General features: G+C 39.2%; 1 protein-coding gene across 1 annotated transcript in view; it reads left to right on the forward strand.

Moving 5' to 3' along the window:
• MACROD2 (mono-ADP ribosylhydrolase 2) overlaps positions 1-21,372 on the forward strand; it is a 1,597,693-nt gene that overhangs the window by 1,505,402 nt on the left and 70,919 nt on the right. Inside the window, exons 12-15 of the mRNA XM_075864535.1 lie at positions 10,370-10,405; positions 11,127-11,165; positions 14,266-14,301; positions 18,329-18,403. Coding sequence (XP_075720650.1) covers positions 10,370-10,405; positions 11,127-11,165; positions 14,266-14,301; positions 18,329-18,403 — 186 coding nt within the window. The remainder of the gene's footprint in view (positions 1-10,369; positions 10,406-11,126; positions 11,166-14,265; positions 14,302-18,328; positions 18,404-21,372) is intronic.

Consider the following 21,372-nt stretch of genomic DNA (forward strand, 5'->3'; position numbering starts at 1 on the left):
TGTCAGCTGTTCGAAACAGTCGGCATCCACGGCATGTGACGTCTACTCAGCTCCTGAGACCCCGCCATCTTGAGGTAGCACACATTTGACATAACTGTACATCAGATGTCGCCAAGTGGTTAATCTCAATACACCATAGGAATGCAGGGGCACCAGATTGCAATAATTAAAGAAATTCATAGGATAGCACAAATATTTTTTTAGGTGTTAGCCACATTTTATCCTCGAACCCTAATCATTTGCTCACCATCACAAACACTTTGCTCTATCATTAGAAGTATAATGTGTTATTCTAGAATAAGAGCTCAAGAAGCCATCTTTGACTGAAGAAAACCTGCCAGGTTGAATGGGAAATTATTATCATTTGTAATTTATTGATTATAATCGCTGCTCACTGTGGATTTATTAGTCCAGTGGGGGGAGTAGGTCGATGATTGACATCCTTCCCTGAATGGGAATATGTACACAGATAGCTCTCAATTACAAGTAAGACCACCCACTGGACACAGCTCCTCTTGCTCTACAACCTGCTGCCCGTGGATCGGACAGAATGTTTGGTGTGCCATGTTCTCTTCAATGTGTAGACCGTACCGCCCATACTCCGCACACATATATAAGGTCTAGATACTTGAATAGGATATACTCTACAAGTAAGGGACTTATATTTTCAAGTATTTTTGAAGAAAACATTTAGAAACTTGATACAATGTACCAAAAATAAAATTCAAAGAACAGTTATGTAAATTGGATGTGCAAAGGTTTGACTTTGTTAGATAAAGAAGACTGTTACTTTTTGTGTCAATATTGAATATCAAGGTTTTTGATATTTATACTTCAAAGTTTAGAGTCTATTTTTTTGGTGCTGTGAATTTGAAGTTTCTTCTAGCACTATTCAATGTCATTGCTTTAACACCTGATAATTAGTTTGTTGTCTATACTTTATTGTGTGTTTGTCCTTGAGCCTGTCTTGACTGGTGGCAATGTGGCGGTAGTAAAGAAAAACTGGACACTGTACGAGACAAGAGAGAGAATATTTATACATTACATAGAGAAAAGATAAAGATTAAATAAATAATTATCTTGACGGAAAGACATTAAACAAGGCATTAGAAAGAAAGTCCAGAGGTGCAAATGGAAAATATTAATGTTGTAGGGCAATGTCACAGGGGGCTTTATAATTTCAATAAATACTGCTAGAGATCTATCCACAGTGACCTATGTTATACTTCTACTCTTAATCCGGGTGACTGTGAATGAATATTCTTATTTACTTTTGGATTACTGTATATGTACTGTAGGTCCCTGTGTTCCTTCTCATCCATTTTTAACAGGAAAATCCTTTTAGTTAAGCAGCTCCCCCTACGTTTTGCTGGTTCAGTGTCTGATTATTTACAGCATTACATAGCACCCATTATAATGCACGGATGATCGCGGTCCTCCAGAGTCAGAGCTACTCTTTGTAGTGGCTTTTATTCACCTGATGGAGATATCCCACCACTCTTTTCTCCTCTCTCTCCCCACCTTTTCTTATGCTTTTGCCCGGCATAATACATAAGTCCATGGCAGTTCTTGACACTTCCATGAGTGTCTTTGCGTGTGTGACTTTGTCTCTAGTTTGTTGGTGCTGCTGTTATCTAACCTTGGGCTCTAATCTCTGGCTTTGCATTGGCTTCACCTTGGCCTGCTGGTTCATGTAATGCAGTTACCACTAATCAGAGACTGTCCTGGGAACCATACCTGTGTATAGAGGTTAAGGTGGAAAGTCCTTTAGACTTCGCATCCCAGGTTTGCTTGAGCCAATGTGATAGTGGTATATACTGTAGGGTCCACTACCTGTCAGCATAACAGTAGCCCTCTGCTCTGGCTAATAGATAGTGGTCCGGAAGGAGGAAACCACTTCTAATAAATTGACATGCCTTCATAGCATATATGGAGAAGGGTTCTCCAAAGATGGCAACTTTTTTAAACAGTTGGGCAACCATGATACATGACTAGGAAAATTCTATACACAACAAATAACAAATAAACATAGTGATCAATGCCCCAGTCATAACGGACTCAGTATTCCAATATTTATTTGTGTTTTTTAAGGTTACAGACTTTCAGACATTAATAAAGGAAACCAAGAGACGTCATGAAGCAATGGATTCCTTAGTCAACTTTCTTTCAGGGTATAAAACAAAATGCTGTGTCAAATAATCAAGTAAGGACACATGTTTGTATTCGCTTTTTGGCCTTGCTGGAAAACCATTACCAGATTACTTTACAAAAAGCCGCAGTTGCCTTTTCCATAGACTTCAATCGGGAATTTGTTTCTAAGTAACTTAATAAATTGTTTGAAAATACTATTGAAAATAATTAGCAAGAGGACAAATTTCAGGAGTAAGCCAGCTCAGGCCAAGAATATTGAAAAGCAATTTATCAAACGTGCAAATAATTCTTAAAATGGGCGCTTAAGTATTTTCCTTGGCATGTCTGCTATTTTGCATTAGAAGAAAAAGCTATTTTAGATTTGGGAGTCAGACTTCCATCAGTCAGGGTGTTTTCTGGCTCAGTGATCGCTGTGAACATAAGTGACAGTTTATTTATTATATTCTACATGTACTGCGCATGAGGTGTCTTGGGCTATTTGACAGTGACTGCCATGACTGCTGTCACTTTGCTTATTATGCTTCTTTGTAATTTAAGGCATGCTGAGTCTTTTGTGCTTTTAGAATGATGAAATATCGGTGATAAACGCATTAAAGCAGCGACTGCATATTGAATTAATTGTCTGCCGCTCTGTCCTTTGTAGTGTTTGAGAGCCTGTTGTTCTTTTGGACTTGCATTGATTTTGGATTTGCTGGATTCTTGGTAATACAGTTGAAAGTGTTCATTCACTTTCACAGACATGCTGCTGCCTATCAAACCAATAAATCCTTTCACTTGGAAGTAATCCTTATAGGCTGCTGTACTTTAATGTAATGGACTTACAATGGAGATACTTTATACAGTTTATTTTATGTTTCATATGAGGTCTTTGAGCTTTGTTTTGTGTTAGGCAGTAGGGAGAAGAGATACCTTTTAATGACTAACTAAAATATAACATGAAGACTCTCATTTTGTGTATTTCAGTAGTTCAGAGCTCTGTGTTCATCATAAGGAGCTTTGAACTTCTTTATTCCTTCTGAATTGTGAGGTCTGTAGCCACCACTAGAGGCAGCATACTGAATATGGCTCCCATTGTGTGAAATAGAAATAGTCAGATGCTCTGACTTATGCCAAAAAGAGTATGAAAATATTCTGGAAAGAGGGAATATACAGATATATTGGATGAGTCTAAAGGTTTTGCATATAGTGCATATGTTGTCTCGCTTTGTTTATTCTAGATAACTGTATGGTCCCTCAAAAATTTGAGAAAACAGTGAATTTTCTAGAAGAGCATTCATAGTAAATGTGTTAAACCTATGAAAATTTTAAAGTTGAGCTATCATGATGCACAAGAAGGACAGTAAAATGTAATTTAGGTATTCTAACATTGTATTTATATTTCATAGATTTACGCCTCATGCACATGTCTGTGTGCGCCGACCGAGTCCGTCAGTGATCCGAGGAACGATAGGACATGTCCTATCGTTCCTCGGATAATTTTTCACAGACCCGATTCACCCGCTAAAGTGAATGGGTCCGTGAAGACTATCGAGTGCCACTCAGATGCCGTCAAAAACGGCCCGAGTGGCACAACGGTCGTGTGCATGAGGCGTTAGGGTCCAGGTCAATGAAATGTGCTTACAGTGAATGCATGGATTGTGGACAAGACCAACCTAAAACATTCTCTGTATGAGTAAAAAACAAAAACATATTCTATGGGATAGTACATCCTGACTGATCGCTAAAGCTGGCCATACACTAGTGATTTGTGTCATCCATAATGACAGATTTTGGCCACCTATTGCAGTCTGATGGCCTTTTTCATGACACGGAGTCAGACACTGATTGAACCGATTGATATCTATGAAAAAGTCAATCTGCCATGTTGAATTTTTTTGATCCTTGTCGGATACGTTTGTTGGCAATACATGGAAAGTTGATTGTGCCAAATGACAGATCAAAAGAAGCCCTGGTCACAGAAAGATTGGCCATTTGTTTTTTTAATTTAGCGCATTGTTATCCAGAATGACATCCTTCACAGACCAACCATGAACGGCAAGTCATTCAGTAAACAGCCATCGGAAATCGCGTATGACCAGGTTAAGACTTCACATAAACTTCAATAGAAGGACCAATTTCAGCGGACAGAATAGTGGTAAATTATGCCTACGACTACATAAAAAGTATTTAATGTGCAGTTGCTGCTACTGCCTCCCATTTGGGGAAAAGAGGTGATTTCACAGAGGATAAAAAATATGTAGATACTTCATGTTCTATCACTGTCTTGCTAAGGGAAGGATCACTAAATCGACAGGGGTGCAAATCCTAATATTTTATTGACCAGTAGTCAATTAAATAGTAATGATGAAGTCAATAAAATAATGCAATTTACACCGTTAATGCTCTGGTAATTTTTTTCTTTTCAAGACAGCGGAAGCACCCAAAGTGCCCTCACAGCAAAGACAGTAGACTAGTAGCTAGGGGGGCCCAAATTTATTGTTAAAGGAGCCTTAAAGTGTACCTATCAAAAAAAATAATTACTTGGCTGTAGATTTATATGCAATGTAGTGCAGCCAAAAATTGTGTATCTAACCTCTGTGTGTCTAACCTTTTCCTTACCTCTGCTGTTTCTGTAAATTCAGAAATGTCTCACTGGGCTTGCTGAATATCAAGCTCTTTGTGTTGTAATCTAGAGCTATGCATAGTGCTCTGAGCCAATCAAACCTCTCCCCCAGCTGCTCCCCCTCTAGTTCCGTTGCACTGAAACATTTACTAAGGAACTGCAGCTGCACCTCCCTCCTCCCTGTCTTCTATTTACTGTTTTATATTAGATGGATTTTTTTTACTGTCTGAGTCGTTCTCTGAACATCTGTTGAACACCTGTAGGCATGGAAAATGGGACTATAGGCAGCTGAAAGATGAGAAAAATGCCACTATCCCCATATAGGAGATATTACAATGTTTAATACACTTTATTCACATGTACTACTTATTTATGCAAAAAAAATAAGTTTTTATATATATATATATATATATATATATATATATATATATATATATATATTGCGATAGGTACAACTTAAGACTAGGGGTTGTTAGTATAAGTTTGTGATAACTGTGTTGCGGTCAATGGAAAGGGGGTGAAATCATCATTGAGGGAGGAGAGAGTGAAATTTAGGGTAAGGTGGAGTGAAGACGCAGTAGATAATGGAATGCTGAGCGCCAATAACGGGGATAAAACAACAAAGAGGTAAAGACTATAGTAATCAATCAGGACCTGTACAGTCCCTGAACTCACATTCTGCTGTAGATGGTCATAGTAGAGTGGGCTTTAATACGTTATTTAATGGGGCCCCTTTGTTACTTCTAACAACCCTATTTACTGGACACCTATTCAGTACAGGCAAAAAAAAATCCATGCTTTCCTCGTGCTTATAGATGATATGTCCTCTTTAAGGGGAATGTTCCGTTAGGACGACCTCTGTCTATATACCCTATTAGGACGTATGGACATCATGGAAAGTGTCCCCGCACGGGATTCTCTTCTATAAGGCTGAGCTAAAAGAAAGCAACAACCTGCGGGGGAAATGATCAGCCGGCGGTAACGCCCACTAGCAAAATTAGCCGTTTGCTGGGGGGGTCTCGGGAGCAATCATATTAAAGGGGCTGTCAGTAAGGAGTTAACCCCCATATTCTCTGCAATATTATACACAGCATGTTCAGCCATTGTATGTCTTGAACTTTTCCTGTAACTCGTAAACTATGATATCTAAAGTTGTTCCCCTAGACACAAAAAATGTCAGAAAGCAAAAGATTACAATTATTAGGTGATCCAAAATACATGTTCTTGGTAGGTTAACCATTAGTCTGCAAAGTGAACACAATTTTCCAGCATGGACGGCCAGAATGACTGTTTTTAAAGGCCGGCTTTTATTAGCAGGTACAAAGTCTTCAGTTAATCTTTTGTTTTGTCTTTATAGTTCATCTGCTTCACAAATCGGGTAAACCGGAGGTGTTACTATAGCAATAAACTGCTTAATGGTGTGAATAAAAGCAGAATAATTATTTATCAGAAAAAGAAGAAATAAAAAAGATCTAGAACACAAATCTGTCGAATGCAGATTAGCCCTGATATGTTACATTCATTAAACTATTCATAATCCAATTAATTTAGCTGCACATTTCTCCGTACTAACAAGGCGCTTTCAAACAGGGCAAAATTAAACGTTTTTTTTTTATTGTAGAACAGTGTAATCTGAAGTATGTTTAATGTGCAAATGACTAATAAAGGCCTAATAAAAACTGACTATCTATTTATTCAGACTATTTACCCTACATTGTTAAAAGTGGGAAAAAGGCATAAAATAAATAACAACATTCATAGAAACGAGAATGTGATTTTGTAAGAATTAAAACTTTTGTTTTGAAAATGCTTCTGCTCCCCCTGCTGGAATAAGTGGGCATTACAACAAGCAAATTCATTCCGTCTGCCTGTTAGTATGTTGCATAGTGACATTATCCAATGTTAACATGCATACTGTAATAAACGAATCATGTTTCCCTTGAAAAAAGCAATGTATTTTATTTCAATAGTAATCCTTGGGGTGGGGGAGGGGGTTATTTAAAGGATAAAGAGATATTAAAGTGAGAAAATCTCAGCGGTATGAGGCGACATATGTTTGATATTATAGCAGCCTTTTTTTTTTTTTTCTAATTCTTGGAATGAATTTTCTTTTTGTCCTATTCGAGTCGTTCCATGAGCTCCATTTAATAGATCTATGTCAGTGTTCTGAATCAAGGCACAAAGGATGGCTGTATGATTACCGAAGCAGCGTGTTGCTCGGCTGAAGCAAGGATTATGTGTCTAGCAGAAAGCTCTGTGCTGGTTGGAGCACATATTGCGATGATCACTTCAATCACAAGGGTGCAGATAACAGAAGTATGATTGTCTTATGCACTGCAAACTCCCTCTGATGCCTCGAGAACACAGCCTGGAAGAGTAGCCACCCGCCTGTTTTATGTGCAGCCACTGCTTGATAAATCGTTTCAATCTGGAAAAGAGCAGAAGGGGAAATATGAATTAAAGGTGAAACTTTGAAGGGAAAAAATTATGTAATTTGATTACTCGCCAGACTGTTCCCTACGGCATGTATCTTTTTTTCATATGGACAAGTGAAATTTTCTGTAAAAAAAAATAATAATCTGGTTTTATACTGTTTTTTTGTGCTTTGTTTTATATTTAATTGTTGTGCTTTTATAGTCGAGCATGCAGCTGTTACTTGCTGTAATAAAAGAGAACAGTAAAAAGCACATGTGTAATTGGAAAATGTGTTACCAAGGTCTGCAACCTACATGTTATTATTTCCAGGACTCTACCGAACCAGGGTGGACTGTCTATAGTTAACTAATCAGGGTGTTTGTGGGAAGGTCATTAACCCTTTATGGATGCAGCTTATTTTTAGGCTTAGAGACACAATTGAAACAAAAAGGCTGAATTGGATAATAACATATATTTCAATATTTCCTGAAATCACCTGCCCCATACACTATTAAAAAAGAAATAAAATTATAGTAACCCTTTAATTTACCATACCATGTGTATTAAATCATGATGGTGGTGTATACCTTATAATCCTATAAAGAAATGTTGTGGTTCTCATTTTTTTTTGTCTTTTTTTTCTATACTTTTTGTTTACTGCAGGATTTTACCTTCACGCTTTTGAGGTGGGGATGGGCCATTTTTCTGTTTCGCGAGCTACTTTTTGTCAAGTTGCTACCAAGTAATCTACCACTCGCCAACTAACTGGTAATGTCCCCCATAGGCGCTGTTCACACGGCGGATTCTGCGTGGCAGGTTTCCGCCGCAAAATCCACCGCAGAACTATTCCTCCCTCCCACTTACATTAATGGGAGGTTCAGGCAGAGCTAGCTGAAAAAAAACAGCTGGTGAGGAAAATAAGCCTTTGACTTCCATTGAAATTAATGGGAGGTGGAACTTTGCAGCGGATTCCACCGCAAAATTTCCTTCATGTGAACATATCTAAAGGCGCTAAAGTAGGGACAAGCAATGCAGTGTGTGCATTACCTTATTGTTGACACCAATGTTCCTGAGAGCATGTTACTGGTGTTCAGCGAAGCCCCCTTAAGTCTGCGCCAGCCATAGATAATCCCATTACAGCCTGGAGTAATGTTTAAGGGGTAAATGACCACTGTAATGTTCTGTATGAGAGATCGATCGTTAGTTGACTAGTAAATTGCCATTGATCATTGGGCCACCAAGTGATTGTGTTAAAACATTAGCTATCCCACACATCAAAACGAATGTTAAGACCTGGTTAAACCTATGACCTAACAGTTTTATTTGTGATCAAGCAGTTTATCTAGGACTTGCGAGGACCCAAGACTAAATTATGTACTAAAGTTTGCAGTATGGTCACCCTGGAGATTTCATCCTCTGGATTTTCCATAGTAATAACAAAGAGGAACCTGTATTAAACACTAGGGTCAATACTCACCATGGTGTTATAGGACAGAATATGGCAGAGAGAGTCATTTTCTCTGATCATCACACATTTGCAGAAAAATGAAGACCTATACATCCCGACCCATAACCTCCAAATGCTTTTCTTCTTTCTGGAACCCATACTTACTAATTTTTCCGCTTATGTCAGGTTGGAACTGATGACCCTTTTTGTCTATATCCCATAAAATACCTTAATCTGACAATCCCTGTAAAGATAAGATGAGTGAGGATTAAGTCCTAGTCATTTAAGTCCTACTCACTCAACCCTTGCCATACAGCCTTCTGCAAAAACAATGCTAAATGTTTATGAAACATTGTCAAAATGATTTGAGAGATCTCAATATGTAAGAGATAAACCATAAGTGACGCCGCTTATAGCAATAAATATAATAATCTCTATTTGAAATTCAACAAGTTGCTCATTATTTTTTTCTCAAAAACATTGCATGTGAAACCATGCTTACAATGGAACTGGTATCACTAACTTCCAAATTCAGTTAGTTTGCTTAAAAGGGTATTCCCATCTAAGATATTAATGGAACATCCACAGGATATGCCATAAATGTCTGATACATGCGGGTCCAAAGTCTGGGAGCTGCATCAGAACGAGGTTACCCGACCCCGTCTAGTGAGGCGGACGCTGGTCACCACATCCAGGTGGAGACTCAGCGGAGAGGTGAGCAAAATTACGGAAACAGCCGGGCTTGTTATGCAACGCTGCTTCCGAACTTCTATTGAAGGGAATGGGGGTTACGGAAACAGCATAGCACAGCGAGCTATGCGGTTTCCGGAACCTGGTAACTGGGACCTGCACCTTTCTGGGAATATAACATAAATGTCTAAGACGTGAATACCCATTTAGGGGCTCATGCCTTTGTGGCAGTGCATGGAGGTCATACCACTTCCTATTGTGGAGCCACATGGCCTTTGCGTGTTGCCATACAGGCTTTATCGGGCACCGTATGGCACTGTCCTCCTCTTCCAATTCTTCTAGGGGAGAATACTTCTATACAGACCGAGTCCAATAAAGCATGACGTTTATTTTCTGTCGGATTCATACATAATCCCAACAAATAAGCATTTGTATACCTCTAAAATCGGAGACCGGCTGTGGAACCATATAGGCCTACTGTACTTCTATGGAAACAATATTACAGCTCCGTCCAAAGTGTTTTTTGAGCCCTAAGCCTCACACTTGATGATGTGGAAGTATTATGACCCAGCATCCTGTGAAATTACTCCTGAGCTAACGTTAGATCACCTGGTTCTATGGAGAGATCGATTTTTTTATTAATCCTCCGCTGCGGTCCCATGCACACGACCGTGCCCATAATCATGGTCCGTGATTACGGGCACGGCCGACCGCGGCAGCCGTCCGCATTTGCGGGCCATGCTCCTATTATAAAGTATGGGAGCACCGTCCGTAAAATAAAAAAATAGAACATTATTCCTATAGTCCTATTTTTTACTGAAAGTTTTCTACGGCATGGACACCTTCCCGTAAATATATATGGGAAGGTGTCTGTCGGCCATAGAAATGAATGGGTCCGTGGATCTGTAATTACGGACGAAATCTACGGTCGTGTGCATGGGGCCTTAGAGGTGTTCTCAGGTGTTTCCTGACTTCATGTATTATGTTAATGCATACGTTCTAGTCTTGCATTAAACATGTGTTACCTTCTATTAGATGCTAATTCAAGTCTTTTTATTTTGCAGCTCCCGGAGACAAGAAGGAACTTCCTCAAGAAGCAGGTGAGCAGTGGCCCTTATTCCATTTGGTTCTTTCATCTTTATTTGCAGGTTTCAAGAAGCCTTATTGCTGGCCATAGATGTCACAATTTAGATTTTTAAATAAATAATTGATCCAATATTTGCTTGAGTCCTTTTACGATAACAATTTCTCTCATAAGGGTGAATTCACGCGAGGTGGTAATGATGCGGCTCTTCATCACACTAAGGCAAAACCCACATGTATGTTGCCGTACAACCACGGCAGACGGTTAAAAGTTGAAACAAAAAGTATATGGAGAACATACAAACTCCATGCAGATGTTGCTCTTGGTTGTATTCGAACCCAGGACCCCATGATACGACATTATCAGTACAGCATTTCTATCTCAGGAGGTTGTATGCACAAAATGCTTTCCATAAAATTGTGCAGATGCAGGACCAACACTCCATGGATCCCAAATTTTTACCAGTGATGTCCACGCATAGTACAACTCCGTATTCTTCTTTCAATGTTGAGAGCATAGAGCTACACCACATGTATGTAGATACAGAATTCAGACTACTCCACCAAATCCCATTGCATGATATATAATCTGGTATTGACCGAGGATCAAGCATTCTGTTCCGCAGGTCAAGTCGAAAGGCAATGGTCTCTTAAGCCTAAAGGAAAATCCATCCCTTTGCATAATAATAGACAAACCTTTACATTTCTGAAATGTCCTGTGTTATTTTTTTTTTACAGAAAATGCTGAAGACCTGAAAGAAATTACTGTGGATTCTGGTAAGGATTTCAAGTGAATGATGGATTGTTATCAAAACCCTTTAAATAATATGATGATTTGTATGTGACGGATATCCCATTTGTAATTCAAATGTAAGAGCACATCTGCTCTCACCTACTTGGGTAAGAAGTAGTAAAAGATTGAATTTAATGTTTATTTATTTTATTTCCAGTAATATTACTAGCATTGTCACTCTTTTTACATTACATTTATATCACATGTTATTTCTACCTGTATAAATTCCTTGTAGTAACTTGATCGTAAAAAATCATGTGATTGAGATATTTCCCATGTGTAGAAGTGATTAAAATTTCCACTGTTTAAAGGGGTTGTCGGCAATGGACAATCCCTTTCTGTTAGAAAGGTCCCACAAAAATATGCTGTTCACAAGTTGTTCATCACAACTGGGACCTCCAGTTTTAATCTGTTGGGGAACCTGTTTTTTAATTCCCTTGCAACACTGTCACAGGGAAAATGAATGGGCTGTCTGTGTAATGCATGGACAATCTACTGTAGGTCCTCCAGAGTGAGGGAGCTGTTTGTAGCCGCTCTCTGTTTTTGCTAATAGATGAGGGTCCTGGACAGAGGGTTACCCTGTATTAAATCTGAATTCCCTAAATAGGTATTTGAAAATGGGTTTTCTACATCAGATAACCGCTTCAAAAGTAAGTTAAGTTCTTGGATCATACACTAGCTATGTCAAAAAGAATCTGACAAACTGCACAACTCAGTGCATATATGCCATTGAAGAAAGACTGTAGACAGGGTACATTAAGTACTACTAGGGCACAGGGGTGTAACTAGGAAAGACTGGGCCCCATAGCAAACTTTTGACTGGACCCCCCCCTAGGTGCCGCACGCAGCCCCCCTTATAGATAGTGACCCCTGTAGATTGTGCCATACAGCCCCCCTGTAGACAGTGCTATACAGCCCCCTGTAGACAATGTCACACACCACTTGTAGATAGCACCCCCACCTACACCTTGTAGGTAGTACCATATATCCCCCTGTAGATATCGCCATAAAGCCCCCCTGTACCATACAGCTTCCCCGGCATATAGTGCCACACAGCCCTGCCTTAGTAGTGCCACACAGCCCCCCTGTACAGTGCCACACAGCCCCCCAGTATAGTGCCACACAGCCCCCCTGTATAGTGCCACACAGCCCCCCTGTATAGTGCCACACAGCCCCCCTGTATAGTGCCACACAGCCCCCCTGTATAGTGCCACACAGCCCCCTGTATAGTGCCACACAGCCCCCTGTATAGTGCCACACAGCCTCCCCTTGTATATAGTGCCCCACAGCCTCCCCTTGTATATAGTGCCCCACAGCCTCCCCTTGTATATAGTGCCCCACAGCCTCCCCTTGTATATAGTGCCACACAGCCTCCCCTTGTATATAGTGCCACACAGCCTCCTAGTATATAGTGCCACACAGCCCTCCCCTTGTAGGTAGTGCCACACAGCCCCTTGTAGGTAGTGCCACACAGCCCCCTGTAGATAGTGTACACAGACCCCTGTAGATTGCGCCACACAGCCCTCCCGTTGTAGATATCGCCATAAAGCCCCCTGTAGATAGTGCCATACAGCTCCCCCTGTATATAGGGCCACACAGCCCCCATTAGTAGACCGTTCAACACAGACCCCTGTAGATAGTGCCACACACAGACCCCTCCCTTGTAAATAGTGCCATACAGCCCCCACTAGTAGATAGTGCCACACAGCTCCCCCCTTGTGTACAGTGCCACACAGCCCCCCTTGTATATAGTGCCACACAGGCCCCTAGTATATAGTGCCACACAGCCCTCCCCTTGTATTCAGTGCCACACAGCCCCCCTCCCTTGTGGATAGTGCCACACAGCCAACTGTAAATAGTGCCACACATTGGCACTGTGCTATGTAATTGACAATGAAGAAATTGAAAGCATGCGCTTAAAAAAAACAAAAACACGCTATTAGGGAATTCTGAATTAATAGTAGGTGATCTGTTTTTCTACGCCCAATTTATAATCCTGAGCAATTTCTTATTTCATTTAGAATTTTTAGCAATTTCCTGATTTCAATAGGCACTGTGTAATGCTAAATTTCTCCTGTGGTGTGACTTTACAGCTCATTACAGCTGATCGCTACAGCTGAGACCCTTCTAAAAACAGTTTATCTAAGATGGAAAACCCCTTTAAGTTTTATGTTTTACCTGTTCATTTTTGGTGCTTCTGGAAATCATTTGAACCCTTAGCACCATTTTGCACAAATGCTCAGAGGCCTGTTACTTTATGGCTGAGTTCACACGGGGCGGAATACGCTTTGTAAAAGTACGCAGCGTATGCACCCTGTGCGCTGCACATAATTTCAGGCGAAAAACCACAACAAACTGTGGTGCCGATTTTCGCCCGGAATGTCCGCTGTGGAAAACTGCAGCACTTCGCTGGCCTGCTAGCAGGCATGCCTCCTGGGATGATGTTTCATCCCAGGAAACCGTTGCAGCCTGTGATTGGCTGCAGCGGTGGTCACATTGGATGAAGCATCATCCCAGGAGGCCGGCCCTCTGACGTCATCCCGGCCGGCCTCCTGGGATGACGTTTCATCCCATGTGACAGCCGCTACAGCCTCTGATTGCCTGCAGTGGTCACATGGGATGTAACGTCATCCCTGGAGGCCGCCCTGGAGGAAGAAACACAGACTTCTGGTTAAGTATAAGATTATTATTTTTTTATGAATTGCGTTTTTTGCGCCATTATCGATGCATATCCGCTTACTATTTACGCAGCGTGTGGATGACATTTGTTCTATCTCATCCACTTTGCTGCTACTGTATTTGCTGCAGATTTTCCGCAATTAATTCTGTTGCGGAAAATCCATATTATTTATGCAACGTGTGAACTGACCCTATCGGTGATCAAAATGAAGTGTTGATGGCAAAAAGCTGAAATGTGTTAGGTGTCCTACTAACAGCTCTTGGAGAAATCAGGAAATATAAAATATAAGGATGTAATGTTTTTTGAACTGGTAAATAATGAAAGTTTAATAAAAAAAAATGTTTTTGAAGTTATCTGGTTATTACACACTGTAAGTTATTTTTGTATGTGCTTTATGACCACAGACACACAGGAAATGAAAGAGAGTGGTTCAATTTCAGGTCAGTAAAATTTGTAGATCATTCACTAGCAAATAACAAGAAAATTGGTCCGCTCACCACTCATTTGATGTAAGGACGTCACATTCCTTGATTGATCGGTGCACGGGCAAGAGAGCTATGTTGGGAGTAGGTAGAAATCCAAGGAACAAAGTTAGAGGTCCAGCACACGATATGATGTGAAAAAATACAAAACTGTTTGAGTCAAAATCAAAACAAGAAATTAAAAAATTCCGGGGAGAGAACGCCTACGCGTTTCAACTTTTCAGTTCTTAATCATAGCTACTCTCTGGTATATAGAGTCTGCCTTTATGGATCAGATGTTGGAGAAAACATTTTTTTCCCAACATCTGATCAATAAAAGCAGACTCTATATACCAGAGAGTAGCTATGATTAAGAACTAAAAAGTTCAAAACGCGTAGGCGTTCTCTTCCCGGGATTTATTAATTTCTTGTTTTCATTTTGACAAAAAAAAACTGTTTTGTATTTTTTCATATCATATCGTGTGCTGGACCTCTAACTTTGTTACTAGAAAAAAAAAACAAGAATATGTTAATGAATTTACCAATATCTTAGAGGAACCACTAACAATTAACAAGCAACTAAACAATGGAGACCTACAAGCTCATAAAAACAAAATAAATATATATATATATCATTAGATGTTCTGTAACTGACTAAAGTATTGTACTTTTTGTCAAAGATTTCAGCCTTGAAATTTTATTATAACACGAAGTGCCTTTATATGATGTGCTTTGATGGTACATACTATTCTTCCATACAAATGTATGTCAGTACCTATACAAGGGACCCAGAAATCGAAACAAATAGGAAGATAGTAGAAGTAATGTTGGATGTCAGAAACTAAGGTAAATTGTAGAATGATAGAGCATACATATATACAAGGATGTCATTACAATGAAGAAAACTAAGCAAACAACGGAAGATCAGCCAAGAGACAAGCTGATACTGCACAAGAGAAAATTACTATTGATATACTTTTATTGGTCAACAAAAAACAACAAAGGAATAAATAGATATAAACAAGTTATAACAGATAGTACTGATCATAACATATGGTAGATGATAATGGGGCGTAAAAAGTGTGCCTGACACCCAAGGGTAAAATGTGTGCCTGACACCCAAGGCGAACCAAGACTATTCAATTTGTCCTTACCATCCTGGCAACAAGATAACACAAGGGTATTGGTAAATGGTAATGCAGGATGGCAGGAGACAGACAAGCATTTAGGGAGCCAAAGACAATCCTATCAAAATTTGCACCCCCAAAGTATATCTATAGCAGCACAGCCATAGCGGTCCGTGTCAGTCGCAAAGCCCCCAAAAGAGCATCACCCACAGTGCCTGGATACAACTGTCGACCGCAGTACCTCAATGAGTTCCAATAATACCTCCATAATAGTGCAAGGCACCGTACCTTGATAAGTGACAGTTGCATTATAGTACTGATTGTACCTGCTTCTGTATTGCTCTCCTCCACCTAGAGGCAGGAAGTTGCATGTGCAGCCAGAGACCACTTGATTGTAACTTCCTGTTCTTGCACTAATCTTTTTGATAAGTGCAGGAAAGCGAGGATGGGGCTGCCATAACTGTACAACACAGTTGAGTGCATTGTTATATACTACTTTAGGCGATTGACTCAAGCACTTACTTCTTGTTTTAGACCTGCAGGCTGGATTCTACAGAGCAAATGCAGGTTATTACTATGATAGGGCAAAGATAAAGGATAGTTAAGACGGTAGCTGAGAAAAAAAGTTAAGTGAAAAGAAGTAAAATAAAATTTACAATACTAGGTTAAGAACAAGCAAAGTATTAGTACAAATGACAGAACAGAATTTAAGTAGAATGGAATCCAGACAGAGACTGTGGGACTAAGGAGAAGATGTAGGTGAAATAACAAAAGATTATGGTATGAAGGACTACAGTAAAGAAATCCAACCACTGGCAGAGAAAGGACATTGGCCGATGGGCAAGCTTGTTTTATTTTGAAGTTAGCCTGGAGGATCTGGAATTAATGGAACTCAGACATCAAGAAAATCAGTTGACTGTCAAAAAAAGGCTTTGAAACATAATACCTAAATAAAGTAGACGTGTATTGTGACTGCTTCTGACAGCCTCCGGTGATTTGCTGTACACAATGTAGGAGAGCGTTGTTTAACGTGTGGGACAAGTGTCCCCCGAACACTAAGATCCAACACAGAAATTAAAGTAAATATTCTAAAATTAACTTGCAAATTGGAAAGCTTAGTTCCAGAATTGATTGAATGTCAGATTTATAGTTCCGTTCCTGTAGGAGATGTCAGCATTCATAATAAAACATTATTTGCCTTTAAAAATGAACGTTTGATATAAAAAAAAACATGATCAAGAATATATTTTTTGACCCACACGCAATGCGCTAATACATGATCATGCATGTTATATTTCAAAATGCATCAAGGCACAATTCTATAAGGTCAACTTATAGACATATATCAAACATGTTGCAAGGGCACATATTAATAATAAGGCTCTGCTCATACTTGCCTTCAGGGGTTCTGTCGGCTTTTCTGTTCTTTGCAGTATTTTCGGTGGCAAAAAAAGTATGTGGAGCTATTGTTACTGTTAAAAATACAGGAAGTCCGACAGACCCCAGTAAAGTAAATCATCTCTGTTGGGATTCTCCAGTATAATTTTGTTCATGGATCTGGCATAAAGTAGCTGTCGTGGCATCGTTATAAACTGAAGCCGTTAACCTAGTGTGAACAGTGCCTGATATTAACCTCTATTTATATTCTGCAAAACTTTACTAGACAGTAAGTAAAAAGCTGCAAACATATAAAATGACAAGTAAGGAAACTAGTAAACACTTATAAACAGACAACAATGGTGAGGACCCGGCCCGTAAGAGCTTGCAATCTAACGGGTAGGGGGTGACACAATAAGTACAAAGTGTGAATTTCTATGTACATTGGAGTAAAAATAAATAAAGCTGCACGAACCAGTCATCCACTCATTGTCTGAAGCAAAACAGTTATAAAGTGGAGTGAGGCAAACAGGGCAGCAAGTAAAGAACAGTAGAAATGAGCAAATAGCTATAAAAAGGTTGTGTATGGGCCATGGGCTGTGGATCCAGGTGTGAGAAAGTTATATGGCATGAGCCACCTTAAAGAAATAAGTTTCAAGGCATGATTAGAGCTGTGAATACACAGGGTGCAAGTCTAATGGTAGAAAGCAATAGCTTCCATAGGATTAGTGCAGCACGGGAGAAGTCCTAAAGACGGGAGGGAGAGGATGTAATAAGGCAGATCTATGGATCATTGGGCAAATCAAGAGTGAGTGGGTCGGTAGATGGAGTTGAGAGATGGAATGTATGACGATGCAACATTGTGGAGAGCTTTGAATTTAACTCTAGAAGGGACAGGTAGAAAAGTGTAATAACCGGCAGATGATGCCCAAGGTTATGATAACACAGTAGGCAGGTTCTTCTGAAAAAAAAAAAAATGTCAGAGAAATCTGTGTACAAACAATAAGTAGACTAATCAAACCATGAACATACACATAGTTTTACAACAGAACAACTTCCCACACTTGTCACTTAGTATATTGATATTTAATAAACTTTTTAATGTGTTAATAGGGGTCTACAATGTTAGGCAACATTCTTCAATGACGTGATGCTATAATAGTCTTTGTTCTGTAAACTGTTTCTCCTTGCAGGACAGTTTATAGATTTCATTGTATGTAGAATGTCCATAGACGTAACCATAGTGCTGTTCCTCCAGCCACAGCCCCAAGATTTAGTCTTCTCATAAGGGGGGTGCTGCTTACACACAGGGAGGCAAACATGTTTTTCACTCAAAGAATGGAAAAGATATTAAATTATAGTATTGAAGAAGTGCTGGCAAATTTAGTATCATGGCTATGAATATTGATCTATCCCGAAAGTAATACTAAATTGATTGGCTATACTTGAATTAAATTAGGAATTTATGAGTAAAACCTCCTGTGTTTGTGTTTATTTTTTAGACAATGAATCTTGTGTACAGACAGACGATGCAGAAGAATTTAAAGCAGATATCACCGGCTGCAACGAAGATTCAGGTCAGTAGATTTGTGTGTTTTGTTGATAAAAAAATATGCCGTTTTACAGGTTGTCATCAGGCTGATTAATATTATTATCATATAGATGTAAGTTATTACAATATCTGCAGAGCTATAAAATCTGAAAAAAATTGAATTTTTTTAAAATTATATTCAAAAAATATATCTTGCAATTACTTTCAGAAAAGTTTCATAGATTGGAAGCATTTTGTACATTTTATTTAAAGCAACAAATGCTATTTCCAATAGCGACAACCTTCACTAATTACTTCTCTTTCATGAGTCTTGTTAATCTTGGACTCTGAATTGTTTGGAGTTGTAACACGGCGCGTATACAAATGTATGGGCTCTTACTGTACCTCTGTATGACTACAACTTTATACGGAGGCTTATGTAGGTTTATTCTGCCAGATTTTGTATCGCCTACATGCACTAAAAGCAAAAATAGAGATCATGAAAAAGACAAGTAGTTGCAATCTGTTTCTATGACAAATTAACGTGAATCTCCAATCAATAAAGTAAAAATTGCAGATGGAGTCTTCCCATCACCCAGAAGTCTACCCATACATTTACATTGGGTTATCATCCGCTAAATCTTTAATAAACTTTTCCCTCTGGTTGATGTAGGGCAGATAGTTTCTTATAAGGGAGTCATTTATTATATACGAAATCGGGTACACAGGAAGAGCAGCATAATGTGTAGTTAAAATGGATAATGGATACAGAGAGAAAGGTGCCATGTCGGTCAGACAGTAGGTAACAAACCTTGAAGACTCTTTAAAGGAATTGTCCTGAGAGATAAAAAATGAAACTTAATGCATAAATGTTATAATATAAAAAAAAAACAACGGTTACTCACCTCTTAAATCCCCCTCCATTCTAGCGCTGAGGGTTCACCTGTCCCCACCGGTCTTTGTTTCGTTATCCTGCAGTAATAACATGGCGTTCTTTCATGTGACCTCTGCAGTCAATCATTTGCCTCAGCCTTCACGTGCCATACATGCTGGCATCACCACTGAGGCCAGAGATTGCCTGCAGCAGTCACAAATATGTACCGCACGTCATCGTGGCAGAAAAGGTAAACAAAGACCTGCGTGGACCACCGGAGCATCGGCACTGACAGGGTGGGGGATTCAACAGGCGAGTAACCTTTGATTTATTTATTTTTTAATAACGTTTACTGCAGTTAGTTTGATTTGTAAAACTATCGAATAACCACTTTAAGTGGGGGGCCTAAAATAGGAAACGCACGTGATTGTAGGGCTTTGCCAACATTCCACAACATTTTTATAATTTAAAATTTACGATTTGTGTCTAAAGATAAGTCACAAGGTTATCATAGTGAATAAGACAATGATTGGTTACATTACAATGAAATCCCATAGTAACTTTGTTTATACCTGTAGTACATATGCATAGGTTTTGAGGATGTAAAGCATGACATATAGGCAAATTGCTTGTAGAATTACCCATGTGTGTAGGAACAAAATCCTGTAGGAAATTTCATATAATAACATGACTTTTATATTTAAGTGAACATTTGCGATCTATCAGGGGCAGACACAGACAGCTGGGGGCCACCGTGCAAGAACAGTATATGGGCCCCTTGCTCTTCAATATCTTATCATAGATCACCCTCTTATGTCGCTCTAACAAACGATCAGTAATTGTTAGCCATAAAATGTATTACCTTATTTACATGCTATCTAATAGATATAAGAAAGCTGCAGTAGGCCCCCTTACCCACTGGACCCCTGTGCACCCGCAGGTTGCACCAATGATATGTCCACCCCTGTGATGTACATGGGTTGTCTTATCTGGAAAAACCCTTTTAGAATGAAGCCACATTAGAGATCAGTTGATCAACATCGGTAAAGCCTCTGTAACACCAGCAATCAGTTGTTATTGCGATGGGGAAGCTCCATGCCCCCACTCATTTTCCCTGAAAAACGATGTAATAAATGGTCAAGTTTACCATTGGCTTGAACCTGCTCTTTCCTTGATGCTTAGCAGGCCGACATTGTTTTTGTGACTCTTGATACAATCAACCTTAGTCAAGCCCTGAGCGGCAAGTAACGAGGTGCAAGTTCAAGCCACATAAAGTAAAAAATTCTTAAAAATGGGCACTGCTGGGAATGGTAAGCACAGCAATGTAGAGAGGGGGGCTGCAGCGCTTACACCGTCAAAACTCAGCAAGGTAGTTTTTGGGTAATTGTTTAGCATTAAAAGCTAAATTTTAAGCTTTAAATATGAAAAGACTACTCATATTTTATTTGATGCAAAATATCCTGTTTGAGTAACTAATGCAAAGATTGAGGGTCTCTTACACTGTGGTAAGTCAGATCCTATATACCATTCTGTGTTTTTTTTAAAAAATATGTAATAAACCAATGAGAATTAGTATTGTCCAGCAAATGACTTTAGTGAAGTATTGTAGTCTGTATTCATTGATGTGAGTAAATAGTGATTAGATTGATTTTTGGGACCATGAAAAATGATGTTGATTTCCTCCATGTATAAATATATGAGGAGAATAGCTGCTTAAAACCTGAAGAGAAGAATAGTTGATGGTTTTGAGTTTCTAGGACAAAAAATTTAACTATTAACTCACACAATAACAAGCTTTTGTACAAGAATAATCAAAGTCGCTAATAATAATCCAACTACATAACGTATCAGTATTGATCCCAGCCATCCCTATAATGCAAACAAAGCTGCAGCTCAGCTTTCTTACTGAAAAGACGGACTCGCGTACAGCCGCCAATCTGTTGATTACAGCATTAGCAGATTGATTCCAGATATCATAAAGTGGTAGCTGCTTTCTTTTCAGATATCCTGATGGATGTAATGTATCTTTGGGAATATTAATTCATTTGTCTAGAAAAAATTAAGAGTCACATTCAGCAAAAAAACTACAACAATATTAAACAGCATTTTCTCCTAAAATGAAAGAAAATAAAAAAAACGAA

The sequence above is a fragment of the Rhinoderma darwinii genome, chromosome 4 (genome assembly GCF_050947455.1).
Source record: "Rhinoderma darwinii isolate aRhiDar2 chromosome 4, aRhiDar2.hap1, whole genome shotgun sequence".
NCBI lineage: Eukaryota > Metazoa > Chordata > Amphibia > Anura > Rhinodermatidae > Rhinoderma > Rhinoderma darwinii.